The sequence below is a fragment of the Bubalus kerabau genome, chromosome 12, assembly GCF_029407905.1.
Source record: "Bubalus kerabau isolate K-KA32 ecotype Philippines breed swamp buffalo chromosome 12, PCC_UOA_SB_1v2, whole genome shotgun sequence".
Classification (NCBI taxonomy): Eukaryota; Metazoa; Chordata; class Mammalia; order Artiodactyla; family Bovidae; genus Bubalus; species Bubalus kerabau.
In genome coordinates, this window is record NC_073635.1 from 17,464,283 (window position 1) to 17,477,466 (window position 13,184).

The 13,184-nt window shown below is 43.2% G+C and overlaps 1 protein-coding gene across 4 annotated transcripts in view; it reads left to right on the forward strand.

Moving 5' to 3' along the window:
• The window catches only part of LRCH1 (leucine rich repeats and calponin homology domain containing 1), a 218,975-nt gene extending 212,836 nt beyond the window's left edge, over nt 1–6,139 (forward strand). For all 4 annotated transcript variants that reach the window (XM_055542072.1, XM_055542073.1, XM_055542074.1 and 1 more), the window contains exon 19: nt 3,841–6,139. In XM_055542072.1, the coding sequence (XP_055398047.1) occupies nt 3,841–3,951 (111 nt within the window). In that variant the 3' untranslated portion in view covers nt 3,952–6,139. The remainder of the gene's footprint in view (nt 1–3,840) is intronic.
• The last annotated feature ends 7,045 nt before the right edge of the window (nt 6,140–13,184 follow it).

A 13,184-nucleotide genomic window follows, 5' to 3' on the forward strand; every position in this document is an offset into this window, starting at 1 on the left:
ATCTTTATGGCTCACCTGCCTTTTTCAGCCCTACTTGTTGTGGCTCAGAAGAGGGATGGGTGTAGGGATAAGAGTGAATAATTGTTTCACGATCGGAGAAACAATGCAAAGGATAGGACGAGTTCTTCAGAGTTTTTGTATGCAGGATACTACTTTATGATTCTGCTCTGTGCTTTAAAAAGAAACAGCAAAGGAGAGCAGTCTGCTACTACATTCTCAATGGAAGCCACTCATCTCTAACAAGATTTTTGTGCATTTAAACCCAGTGTAAATGTTCACCTCTCTCTTTTAAGTTTATTACACAGGTGAGGTGAAGTCATTTCCCATCCAGCTATAAATTCACAGCAGTTCCTTCCCATCACAACTTCTATAGGGATTCCCTCCCTGTGGGATATGCAATGACAGGACTCGCGTGACAGAAATGGCCTCTGGCCACCCCTGAAGCACCTCCGTATTTCTGGCAGACTCGTCCTGTCAACCAGCACCTCGGGTTGTAATTCCCATCAGAGATGTCCTCCTAGTCCTGTACTAGAATAACTACAACTTCTGATTGTTTTTATAAGGTTTCTATGATCTGATGCTTGTCTTCCTAGGTACCTCCAACCCCATAATGTAATCTGAGGGCACCTCGGGGATTCTTAGGAAATCTAAATGCAAAGAGAAAGCCTGAAAGGATGCAAGGGGTACCTTTTATATATGCTGTTTGCTCCTTGTCACCAGCTGCAAGGGTGGAAGGGAGAATCTGGAGCTCTGTGGGAGGACTTTGAGCTCACTCGGTGTGTGGCAACCCCAGTGTCCTATCAGCAGGCAGCCAAGGCCTCATATCTTGCCGTCCTGTCCCCTGGAGCCCCAGCCCTTCCCCAGCATGACTTCTGTCTTGGAAACTCAGCTCTGCAGACCACTGGAGCCATCACTCATCAGTGGGACCGGGCGGTCACTGCTGGACACATAACCCTCAAGCAGGACTCAGGATAGCCCCGTCGAAGCCATGTTGCACACAGAGGTTAGGCTTTGTCCACCTATTAGTTGTAGAATTCAAGAACATCTGCTGCTACACACAGGTGAACGCTGAGGTCAAGATGCAGAATATCTTGTTCAAAATGCCTTGGGCAAATCCCTCGTTTTTAAACTTCTATTCATGTTCCTTCCTCAGAGCTCTATTGATTTCTTAGTGTTTTTTTTTGCAACGATTTGTTGAGCTTATGTGTCAATATAATCCCTTTGTAATTTGATACAGCTGATTTTTTTTTAGTTTGTTGTTTATCTTTAAATTGAGTGTTTTTTGATACACAGGAGCTTTACACTTTCAGGTGATCAATTGTTTTTATCTTTTGTGATTCTGATATCACATTTTCATCCCCATCTGTTTTTCAGAGAAAATATTAAATACATACCTATATTTGATTGGAAGGAGTGTTTGGGGATTTTCTTTTTAACTCTTCAGTTCATCTCAAATTGTTCTTGGCATCTGGTATAAAGTGAAGATTTCTTTTTTTCCCCCAAGGAATTCCTTGCACCAGGTGCTTAATCATAATTAGTAGGCATTTATAATTTCCTACTTGGATTCTGTGGAAACCATAAGAATGAGGAAAATACATTCCTGTCCCTGTGGTATTAGTCTTAGCAATGAAGTGAGATTCACAAGCCATGGCAAACAGGTGTTGGGTACACACTGACCTCAGGCTGTGGCACGAGGAGGAAGCCGCTGTGGCCTAGGGCCCCGTTCATAACCTGGACGGAACCTCCTGTTCTTTCTCAAGTTGACATTTGGCTACTAAGTTGGCGAGCAGCATAAGCTTGCCTCTCCACCGAACACACCATTGATGACAAGATAATCCTGTTTGATACACATCAGCCACTTGAAACAGAGAAGGCGATGGCACCCTACTCCAGTACTCTTGCCTGGAAAATCCCATGGACGGAGCCTAGTGGGCTGCAGTCCATGGGGTTGCGACTGAGCGACTTCCCTTTCACTTTTCACTTTCGTGCATTGGAGAAGGAAGTGGCACCCCACTCCAGTGTTCTTGCCTTGAGAATCCCAGGGCTGGGGGAGCCTGGTGGGCTGCCGTCTATGGGGTCACACAGAGTTGGACACGACTGAAGTGCCTTAGCAGCAGCAGCAGCAGCAGCCACTTGAAATAACTGTTCAAATTGTGTTGAAAAGAATCAGCTGTTTTATATTGACGAATGGCCATTACTTAAGGCCCAGAGTCAGAGTTTGAAACACTCTGAAGTTTACTATAAGTTGGGGAAGTGGGAGGGATGGGGGATGCTAAGACTGCGAGATTAGAATCTACAGACATTTCGAGGTTGTGGAACAGGTTCTTGCACGTGTCTTTTAAAGATCTTTTTAAGAGCAGAATGCCTGTACTTGGGATAACTTACGGAGATTCCTGCACTGAGGCAATAGGAAGATCTGGTTCCTCCAGCAAGAGTCACGTGAAAGGAAGCAGTTCTGACCAGTGACCCCAGTTGGCTTCAAGTTAAACACTGCGTCCACCACCTGGGGCTTAATGCAGCTTTCATCTCAACTCATCTTAAAAACGGTGGCCACTGAGAAAGGAAAAAAACAATAATATGCATATATTAATGCATATATGTGAAATACAGAAAAGTGGTACAGATGAACCTATTAATTGCAGGGCAGGAATAGAGACATAGACACAGAGAAGGGACATGTGGACACTGCGTGGAAGGGAAGAGTGGGATGAATTGGGAGATTAGGGTTGACGTATAAACACTACCATGTGTAAAATAGCGAGTAAGAGTCTGTCGTATAGCACAAAGAGCTCAGCTTGGTGCTCTCTGGTGACCTAGAGGGTGGGAGGGAGGTGCTATATACACAGACATACAGCAGATTCACTCTGTTGTACAGCAGAAACTAACACGACACTGTAATGCAATGATACTCCAGTTTGGGGAAAAAAGTGGTTACTGGACTGTGGAGAGCACACCATCTTCGGGTACACGAGAGGGAGAGTTTGCTGTGGAGTCATTTCCCCGTCAAGCAGACAGTCTCTGGAAGGAGATTCCCTTGTATGGTATTAGCCCAGGGTCAAACAACAGAAGTGTAAAATTATTTTGTCTTTGCTCTTTTGTAAACCGTCAGTTGAGCATGCAGGGTGCCACACACAGGGAGTGAGTCGCCTTGATTATCTTTCTTGAATAGTATGTGCTGGACATTTCCCAAGAGCAAAAATACAGCGCGAGAAAGTAGCAGAACATTTTATGTCTTTGATAGTTTTATAAAAGAGTCTTGAAAAGGAGGCTATTAAAGGCTGTTGTTAACATTACTTATTTATAAGGCTGTTTGCAAACTGTGAGAAAAGATGCCTCCATTCCAGAGATCATGGGAAATAAAATGAACTAACTCAAGATTAATGGCCAGTTTAAAAAAAGATTTGTAAAGGTTTATGGTCAGTAGAACCTTGTGTGGTCTGTATAAATGAGTATTCAAGTTCTCTTAAAATGTGTGAGAGGCTGTCTGCAACTTTGCTTTGTAAGAATATAAGCTAATATGTTCCTGGTGGGTGGTTTCCAACTGTATGTAGCTCAGTTATTTAGTGTCAAGGATTTTTTTTTAATGTTTAGATCTTTTGCACATTTCAGGATGACTGGAAGTCTTTCTAGAGCAACCCTCACTGTGGAAAAAATCATTGTTTTCTTTGCCAACACAGAACAGGTCTTTGTAATGGTTGAAAGCTAGGGAGAGAGCACAGTCTGAGGTGATCAAATAGGCAGACAACAGAGCTCGACTTAACTCCTATCAGTGGTGTCTCGAGGTTTTATCATTAGAATCTAGTCATCTAAAAATCAATGCTTTGTTCTTCTTCCTTTTAGGAAAAACTGTGTCTACCCCATCACATCCTTGAAGAGAAAGGCCTGGTCAAAGTGGGCATTACTGTTCAAGCATTGCTAGATGTAACCGTAACGAAGGCTCTGTTCACATGAGACCAACTCCTCTCTTTGGGTCGGCTCAGACGCTTTTCTGGTCAGAGACCCTGGACTCTGCTCTCAGCACCTGTCCCCTCCACCCTCCCACTCCCTGCTCGTCAGTTCCCCAACTCGAGTTGAATTGACGGAAGGACATGAGAGAAGATTTCCTACCTTTCGTAACTGACTCCGACATTAAGGTGAGACAAGTAATTACCTAAAACCCATGAGGGAGCTGGTTGTGAAGAACGGAGCAGCACATCAATGCCTTCTACAGCCTCCTTCATCCCTTCCATGCTCACCCACTGCCATTACCAAAACACCAAGCACAACCGTTTTGCGGCAAGATGCATTTGTTTTTATTAAAACCAAACACATTGTAATATTTCGTGGGGGAGGGGGGGTGGAGGGAATGACACTCAATCAGGTTTTTCGCCACCAAATTTTTCAAGAAGTTTCTTGAGACCATTGCCTTTAAAAAAAAAAACTATTTTCGACATACAAAATATTTATATAAATATTATTTATTAGTGAGTTGTTATTCATCCTTTGGATGCAAATTGTAAACTAGGAAACTATTTTATTACTGCTTTTTTGTGGTTAAACACTTTATTTTAATATTATAAATATTGAGTTATTTTCTATCCTCTTTGGTGTGCAAGTAGTTCTAGGTCCATAGTCATGTTTTCTGATGTATATGATTCAAAAAAAAAATTTAAGCAAAAAAAAAAAACAGGTGCTTCTGTGGCAAAAACTCTTTTCTGGGGAGCCATTATTTACACTTTGGTTTATGGAACATTGGTCTTATTTATATTTCTGCATTCCATCCAGCTTCCTACATTCCAGCAGCCCTGTTGTCCCTTGATATAATGAACTGACTGAAATCGAGAGAGCACCCCAAAGTTATTTGTAAATAGCTGTGATGGAAAAAAAAGACATATTAAACTTGAATATAAAAATGTGAACAGTTCTTTTTTGGGTTCATACTTATTTTGCTATGCACAAAACATTCACGTTTTAACACAAAGAAGTAACGAGTGTTGGCCTCATGTGTCTTGTCATGTAATTTTGCACTGTAACCTGGGTAAAAGACTAGCGCCAAAGGTAGGTAATAAGGAAGTGGTGTAGGAGAGTGGAGAGGAGAAAAAGATGATTCTGTAACCAAAAAGTTTTTTAAGGGCAGCTTCATTGAAAAGTGATCAAGAAATAACTTGAGATACAGGACCTAGGTCAGGAAACCAGCACTTTCCACAGCTGCCTGTTTTAAAAGAGGCAACAATTCTGAGATGTAGACGTGCTTATTTTATTGCAGCTTAGCTGGTGGCTTTCAAAGTAGCCCATAAAACACTGTAAGACTCACGATGCCTGGTGTGAAACCACAGAAGTGAGTCAGTGAATTGGTGGGGCAGATGGATGCCACGCCAAGGTGGGCACAGGAGAAGGTGAAGTAAGTAGTATTTGTGAGCCTGAAGGGCCCAGGAGGGAGCAAGTTCAAACAAAACAACGACTTGAGAAAACCCAGCAAAGGAGAGGGATCCGTGTTGGTCTGAGGGAGTCACGTAAGACTTCACAGACACACAGCCTATTTTAGGCAGTTACAAGCGTGTGCACTCACCCTGCAGGTACAGATTTCCCAGGAATTCGTCTTTCCAAGTCTTGTGAATGCTGACTGCATCTTTGCCTCTGTGAAAAGCCATTGTTGAGTTTTTAGAGCAGCAGCAGCCACAAGTTGTAAGACAGATGTGAACACAAAGAGACTAGGAGGACAGTATGCGTTGAACACAGACTTACATCAGCCAATGCCAGGGCTGCCCGCCCGTCTGGGCAAGGGGGGAGGGGATGCTGAAAACAGTCGTTTGGATTGGCAGCTAGCAGTTACTTCCTGTCAAATGTACTGTGCACTTTAACCTAATTGAAAATATATTTTAATGTTTTCCTGTACTGCACAAATACCTGTTTTGTCAAATAGCATAACAATGTAAAAAAAAAAAAAGAAAACACTTTGAACAAAGAGCGTATTCAATGTTAGCCACAGTCAAAGGTTGATGATAGAAATAGGAATTCAGATGGCTGCACCTTGATGGGCATTGAGAATGCAGGGTCCTGAAATATTTTTTTTTTACATGTATATATGGCAATATGAAACTCTGTAATCCTTGTTTTGAAAGATTTTTTTTCAGAATTAAAATATTTCTTTTGATACTAATTTTCAGTATTTTCTTGCAGTTGGCTGTATAATATGAATGGCTTCAATATTTTATAAAATGCGCTTTTTTTTTTCTTCAAAATGGAATCCTTTGTGTGGCTGAGATGTCTTCAAGATCTTTGTCCATTGCTTACACGTGCAATAAGATGTGCATGGCCAGCTGACAGTGCCCTAAGTGGACAGAATATGCACAGTGCAAATATCCTTCCTTTTATGACTTAACAGCCATTAAAACTTTGAATCTGTACAGACTATCTTCTGATTGACTTACCCATCAGATGCAGAAAAGAAATCATACGTAGAGTGTCACTGATGAAACAGATTGTGGCAATCATCTAGTATATATGTTTTTATGTTATGTATTGTGAAATATAAAAATAATATGCATATATAGGATAGGACAGTTTTTATTCAAACTAAGATCTCTCCCAGAACCCACAGAACATACAGCACTCAAAAGCAGAGTTGCTATGATTGGGAGGGGTTGGTGAGGGAGGGCAGTTGGAGTCCATGTGTACATCAGACCTCTCCACTTGTCCCTTGGGTAGTGGCCCCAGGAGTGTCCTTGAGGAAATCTGAAGGTTCTGTGGTGCTTGCTGTGAAATCCTGGGGTCTGGTCCTCCCTCCCAACTGTCTGCTGAGGAATCCGACCCTCAGGGAGCACAGTGCCTTCCTGATTTCACCTCCCATGAGTCCAGGTCAGCGTTACCATTTTCCCCACACGTCCAGCCTCCCTCTGGGAGAAGAGCAGCTGTTTTGAGGGATTCAAGGGAAAACAGGGACAGATCATTTCTGCTTTCTTGCCCCAACCCACACGCAAGAGCCGAGACCCCAGCCTGAGCAGGGATGGCTGGGACCGTATCTACCGAGTCAGGAGGTGCTATGCCCGGCCTGTGAGGCTCTTGACTGCAAGTGCTGCGACTGTACCCAAAGCGTAGCCATCTTGGCCTCCTGCACATTACAGGAGTCCAGTGCCTTGCAGATGCTTTGCATTGTAAGTTGACTGGAATGACTGGGAATGTGTGAAGGGCAAGGGGAAGGATGGAAGCGGGAGCACTACGGGGAGCCTGGCAGGGCATGTTTGCATTAGGGTCACCCACGCAGTTCAGCCACACGGCACTGACCGCAGCTGGGGACTGTCCCAGAGACTGAATTCTAGTCACCTGCTGTGTCTGAGCACTTCCTGGTTTCTCCTGGGGTGAGATTAGGCAGCAGTGACACCAGCGGGACTGGTTATCTAATCTTCTGTCTTCCACTGGAGGTCAGCTAGCAGAGATCAGGTCCCGTTGGCTGTGGGTAAGGCAGGATTCCCCTCTAAAGAGCTCTCTCTAGTTCCCACACTCATGCTAATGGGCCACCTAAATGGCCAGAATTAATGGAGTGGTTCCTGTGATTCCAGAATTTTTTCTGAACTTTCTGTTCAGTCGCTCAGTCGTGTCCAACTCTTTGCGACCCCATGGTCAGCACGCCAGACCTCCCTGTCCATCACCAACTCCCAGAGCTTGCTCAAACTGATGTCCATTGAGCCCGTGATGCCATCCAACTGTCTCATCCTCTGTCGTCCCCTTCTCCTCCTGCCTTCAATCTTTCCCAGCATCAGGGGCTTTTCCAATGAGTCGGTTCTTCACATCAGGTGGCCAAAGTATTGGAGGTTCAGCTTCAGCATCAGTCCGTTCAATGAATATTCAGGACGGATCTTCTTTAGGATGGACTGATTGGATTTCCTTGCAGTCCAACAGACTATCAAGAGTCTTCTCCAACACCACAGTTTGAAAGCATTAATTCTTCAGCGCTCAGCTTTCTTTATAGTCCAACTCTCACATCCATACATGACCACTGGAAAAACCATAGCTTTGACTAGAGAGACCTTTGTTGGTAAAGGTTCTGAACTATAAGCTCTATTAAAACACGGCTGCTTGTCTATTTGGTTCTTGGCTGGCTCTCCATTGCCCAGTACAGTGCTTATCGTGCAGTAGGCATTGGAGAGATGTCAGTTAGAAGAATCAATGAATTTTACATATATTATCTTAAAATCGCTTACCAAAATGCAACAAGGAAAGGACTTGCAGTAGACACCCATGGTGAAATGAAAGTCGCTCAGTTGTGTCTGACTCTTTGCGACCCCATGGGATCTACAGTCCATGGTATTCTCCAGGCCAGAATACTGGAGTGGGTAGCCTTCTCCAGGGGATCTTCCCAACCCAGGGATTGAACCCAGGTCTCCCGGACTACAGGTGGATTCTTTACCAGCTGAGGCACAAGGGAAGCCCAAGAAGACTGGAGTGGTTAGGCTATCCCTTTCCCAGTGGATCTTTACAACCCAGGAATTGAACTGGGGTCTCCTGTATTGCAGGCGGAGACTTTACCAACTGAGCTATGAGGGAAGCCCAGACACCCATAGGGTTGTCCCCCAATACTACATGCTTCTAGGAGCTAACCTTGCCTTGTATACCATGAGGGTTTTGTGTTTCTTTTTTTTTTTTGGCTTCACCCAAGTGACATGCAGGATCTTAGTTCCCGACCAGGATCAAACACATGCCCCTGCAACGGGAGTGCAGAGCCCTAACCACTGTACTGCCCAGGCATTCCCTTGGTGGTTCTTACCTGACGCTGCCCACCTCGTTCAGGAGCAGCCCCGTTATTCACAATTGACTAATAAGTCTCCTCCAGGACTCAGATTCTTTCCTGGTGACTGAAGACAGAAGACACGAAACCTGGGAAACACCTAGAGTATAAAACTGACCTGCAGGGAGAAGTAACCAAAAAAGCCCTGCTGTTTGCATTCTTGATCCAGTAGTAAAAAGAGTTCTGTATTTCTGAAGCTTGAGTTGGCAAACCTCCCATGAAATGTTTTCAAGAGGCAATGACTTTGCATGGAATCATTTGAGTGCAAATTAACTAGGAGAAGCTGAGACGCAAGAGTATTCAAATAACTCATTCAAGGTCACAGCAGGTGAGAGCTGGGCAAAGTCAAATTCGGCCATCTCAGGCCTATGTCCTTTTCACGGTACAGAAGAACTTCCCAGCAGAGCTAACTCGGAGAAGTTTTTAGAGTTAAAAAAAGTTCTCGACAATACCTAAGATGTTTGGAGATACAAAAGAAAGTATATTTATAAAATAAAACCTGGTAAGCTGAGTCTGTTGGGACCAGTGCAAAAGCTAGCTAAGACAGATTAAGGTCAGAACAAGAAGAATAGGAAAAAAAAAGATTTATAAGAGAAGCACACTGAGAGGACACATACCTCACTTTGACATGAGGTCTAGGAACAAATCTCCATTTCCTTGCCATTTTTCTCTCCCAATTTAATAAAATATTGCTACGACGTTTTAAAATTTGGGGATTCTTCTCTCTGTTTATCAAAGTTATACATGTTCATCAAAGAAACTTTGGAAAGTATAAAGAGGTTGGGGAAGGTCACCAGTAATCCCAGCTTAAGGGAACTGTTAAACTTTCAAAATATTTTCCTTGAGATATTCTTATGCATTTTTACAGAGTACCACCTTATATACTGGTTCCCCCATCCCCTCCCCGGCCCTTGTTAATGGTAGAGCATATGTGTTTTCCAGGATAGAATTGTTCCCTGAAAGAAACTATGGTCTCTAACAGGCATAACAGGATATTTTAGAGGCTTCCTCTAGAAGCACCCAGAAGCATGTCTAGTTCCTAGAAGCATGTGGTATTAGGCAGGCAATACCTAAAAGAAGCAGAAAGTGAAAGTTGCTCAGTTGTGTCTGACTCTTTGTGACCCCATGGTCTGCCCATGGAATTCTCCAAGCAAGAATACTAAAGTGGGTTGCCATTCTCTTCTACAGGGGATCTTCCTGACCCAGGGATCTATCCTGGGTCTCCTGCATTGCAGGCAGATTCTTTACCAGCTGAACTACCAGGGAATCCGCAAAGAAGCAGCAGTGAAGTGAAGTGAAGTTGCTCAGTCGTGTCCGACTCTGTGACCCCATGGACTATATGTAGCCCACCAGACTCCTCGGTCCATGGGATTTTCCAGGCATGAATACTGGAAGTGGGTTGCCATTTCCTTCTCCATGGGATCTTCCTGACCCAGGGATCGAACCCAGGTCTCCCGCATTGTAGGCAGATGCTTTACCGTCTGAGCTACCAGGGAAGCCCCAAAGAAGCAAACATACTTGGAAATAAGGGTAAGGGCACTTAGGTCTTTGGTGAAAGGGAGCCTGCAAGAAAATGGGGAAGTACAGGGGGATGGGTAGGGGAGGGAGGTGCAAGAGGGAGAGGATATATGTATACTTATAACTGATTCACGTTGCTGTACAGCAGAAACCCATACAATATTGTAAAGCAATTATCCTCCAATTAAATATAAATTTAAAAAAAGAGAAAGAGGTGATCACTAGGGATGCCTTCTAGAAAGTGGCCACTAGGGGCGCATCCTTAAAGCAGCTCCACAATGAGCTACTGAATTCCGCTCAATCCTGGAGGAAGCTTTCAGAAATGGTATGGAACACCTTCCGCCTTCCTTGGTGGCGCTAGTGGTAAAGAACCTGCCTGCAAATGCAGGAGATGTAAGTGGCTCGGGTTCAATCCCTGAGAAGATCCCCTGGAGGAGGACATGGCAACATACTCTAATACTCATGTCTGGAGAATCCTATGGACAGAGGAGCCTGGCAGGTACAGTACACAGGGTGGCAGAGTCGGATGCAACTGAAGTGACTGAGCTCTCGACAGACAGACAGTAGAACACCTCACACTTCAGAATTATCCCAGTCAAGCTCGCTGGAGGGAGCTGAAGTATGCACAGCCCAGAAAAACCTCCTCCCACAACATGCTTGCTGCCGCTAAGTCGCTTCAGTCGTGTCCGACTCTGTGCGACCCCATAGATGGCAGCCCACCAGGCTGCCCCGTCCCTGGGATTCTCCAGGCAAGAACACTGGAGTGGGTTGCCATTTCCTTCTCCAATGCATGAAAGTGAAAAGTGAAAGTGAAGTCGTTCAGTCGTGTCTGACTCTTTGCGACCCCATGGGCTGCAGCCTACCAGGCTCCTGCGTCCATGGGATTTTCCAGGCAAGAATACTGGAGTGGGTTGCCATTGCCTTCTCCAAACAACATGCCTAAAAATGCTTAAAAAATAAATAATACACTTTGAAGTGCTGTGATTATTATAAGAAAATAAGGAAATCCATAGAGAGAGCTGGAGCTCAGAGTGATAAGACAAAGGTGAAGCCACAGCTGTACTGGGATCTTTTGTCCATCTTGATGATGACCAAGAAAAGATATTATTAATATGTCTTCTGTGATGGCAATAAGTACATGGACCCATTCAAGGGTAACTCCTGAGTCGGATGTGAAATCTCTGCACTACGCTAGGATCTTTATAAAGCTGCCTAGTCATTGAAAGCATAGGGAAAAAAAAATGTGTCCGTCTGCAAAGGAAACCAGCCATTATTGACTGAGAGTAGATGGGGAAATATTATCTCCTGTGACTTTGTCATTACAGCTCTCAGCTTCCATAGGTTTAAGATTTGAATTTTTACCACAGATACAGTGTGGGAAACCCCAAGATGAAGCATGTTTACTTAAAGTTTTTCAGATTTGTCACATTCCAGAATACCGGGGAGATAAAAAAGCAGTTCCTTACTGAAGGAAGGTTTCCACCACCAAGACCCTAATTCCTCGGGATTATACCCAACCATGCATGGGTTTACCATCCAAAGTGACAAAGTTAGCTCTGAAACTTGAAGCCTGAAAGCTTCTTCTGCAACTTATTTGGTGGCAAGTCTTAATCTGAACTGTCAGGAGGCTATTTGAATTTTTTTTTTCACCATTTATTCTCTTAGTATTCAGAAGAGAATAGATATAAGAGAGGCAATATATAAAGATGGTGATTGAGAACTTTCCAGAATTGATAAAGCATTCAAATGCTCAGATGGAGAAAGCATAGTGGATTTCAAGCAGGATAAGTAAAGACAAAGACAATCCTAAAAGGGGAGACAGCTTACCTACAAAAAAGAAGAAAAATCCAACTGGATTGACAATATAGACTTCTTGATAGTACAATCAGAAGCCAATAGACTATGAGTAGCCTCTTTAAAGTGCTAAGAGAAAATAAATATTCATAACTTGAGACAAAAAATGAATTACCATCAACTCACCTTCATTGAATTAATTATTTCAGGGAAAAAGGTCTAAAATTCAAAAGAGTATGGTTGAGAAATAAATATAAAACTATGTAAGCACATTGGAATAAGCACTGGCCGTAGGACAATGACCACTGGTGTCTAATTTGGAGTAGGAGGTTGCTAAATAAAGGACAGTGGAAAGAAAGTACCAGCTGGTTTATTGCAAAAGCCAGGAAGGCATTATGGAAGTTCAAATACTCTTAATTCCTTGTACTTCTTTGGTGGAGGGTAGAGATGTTGATTTATTTTTAATTGTGTTAAATGTAAATGTGGATATATTATTGTAAAAGAGTTTATTGCTTTTAAATCAGTAAAGAAGAAGCTATGAAGTTAAAAATCTCTTCCAAAAGTCACAGGAAGGAAGTGGATTGGGAAGAAGATGCAAAAAAAAGCAGAACAAGCAGAGTGGCCCTAAATAACAGAGTAGAAATAAACCCAAATATATCAGCAATTACAGTAAATACTAAAGAACTAGATAGCTAAAAGGCAGGTTCAAAATCCAACTCTATGATGTTTACAGACACCATGAAATATAAGGACACGAATTGAAAATAAAATGACCACGCATTGATTTGTATGTGTTCCATAAATATAAATAAAAGGAAAGCCGGTAAAGTTATATTAGTATCCCTCGGTAAAGGCAGTTGAGGAGAATTGTCTGAATAGCTAAGCAGAACCTTCCAGCAAGTGGTACTTGAAATCTGTGTCAATATATATCCAGGACAGCTGTGTTCAACCAAAAGGTCTTTGTGTTAAGAGGTACACATTTAATGGATGGAGGACACTGGCCTGTCAGGCAGGTCTGGAGCTGAGGATCATTGCATTGAGCACAAGGTCATTGAGAAGACAAGACGAACGTCCTCAGACGGAGGGCAAAGAGGCCTTTTCTGACTCA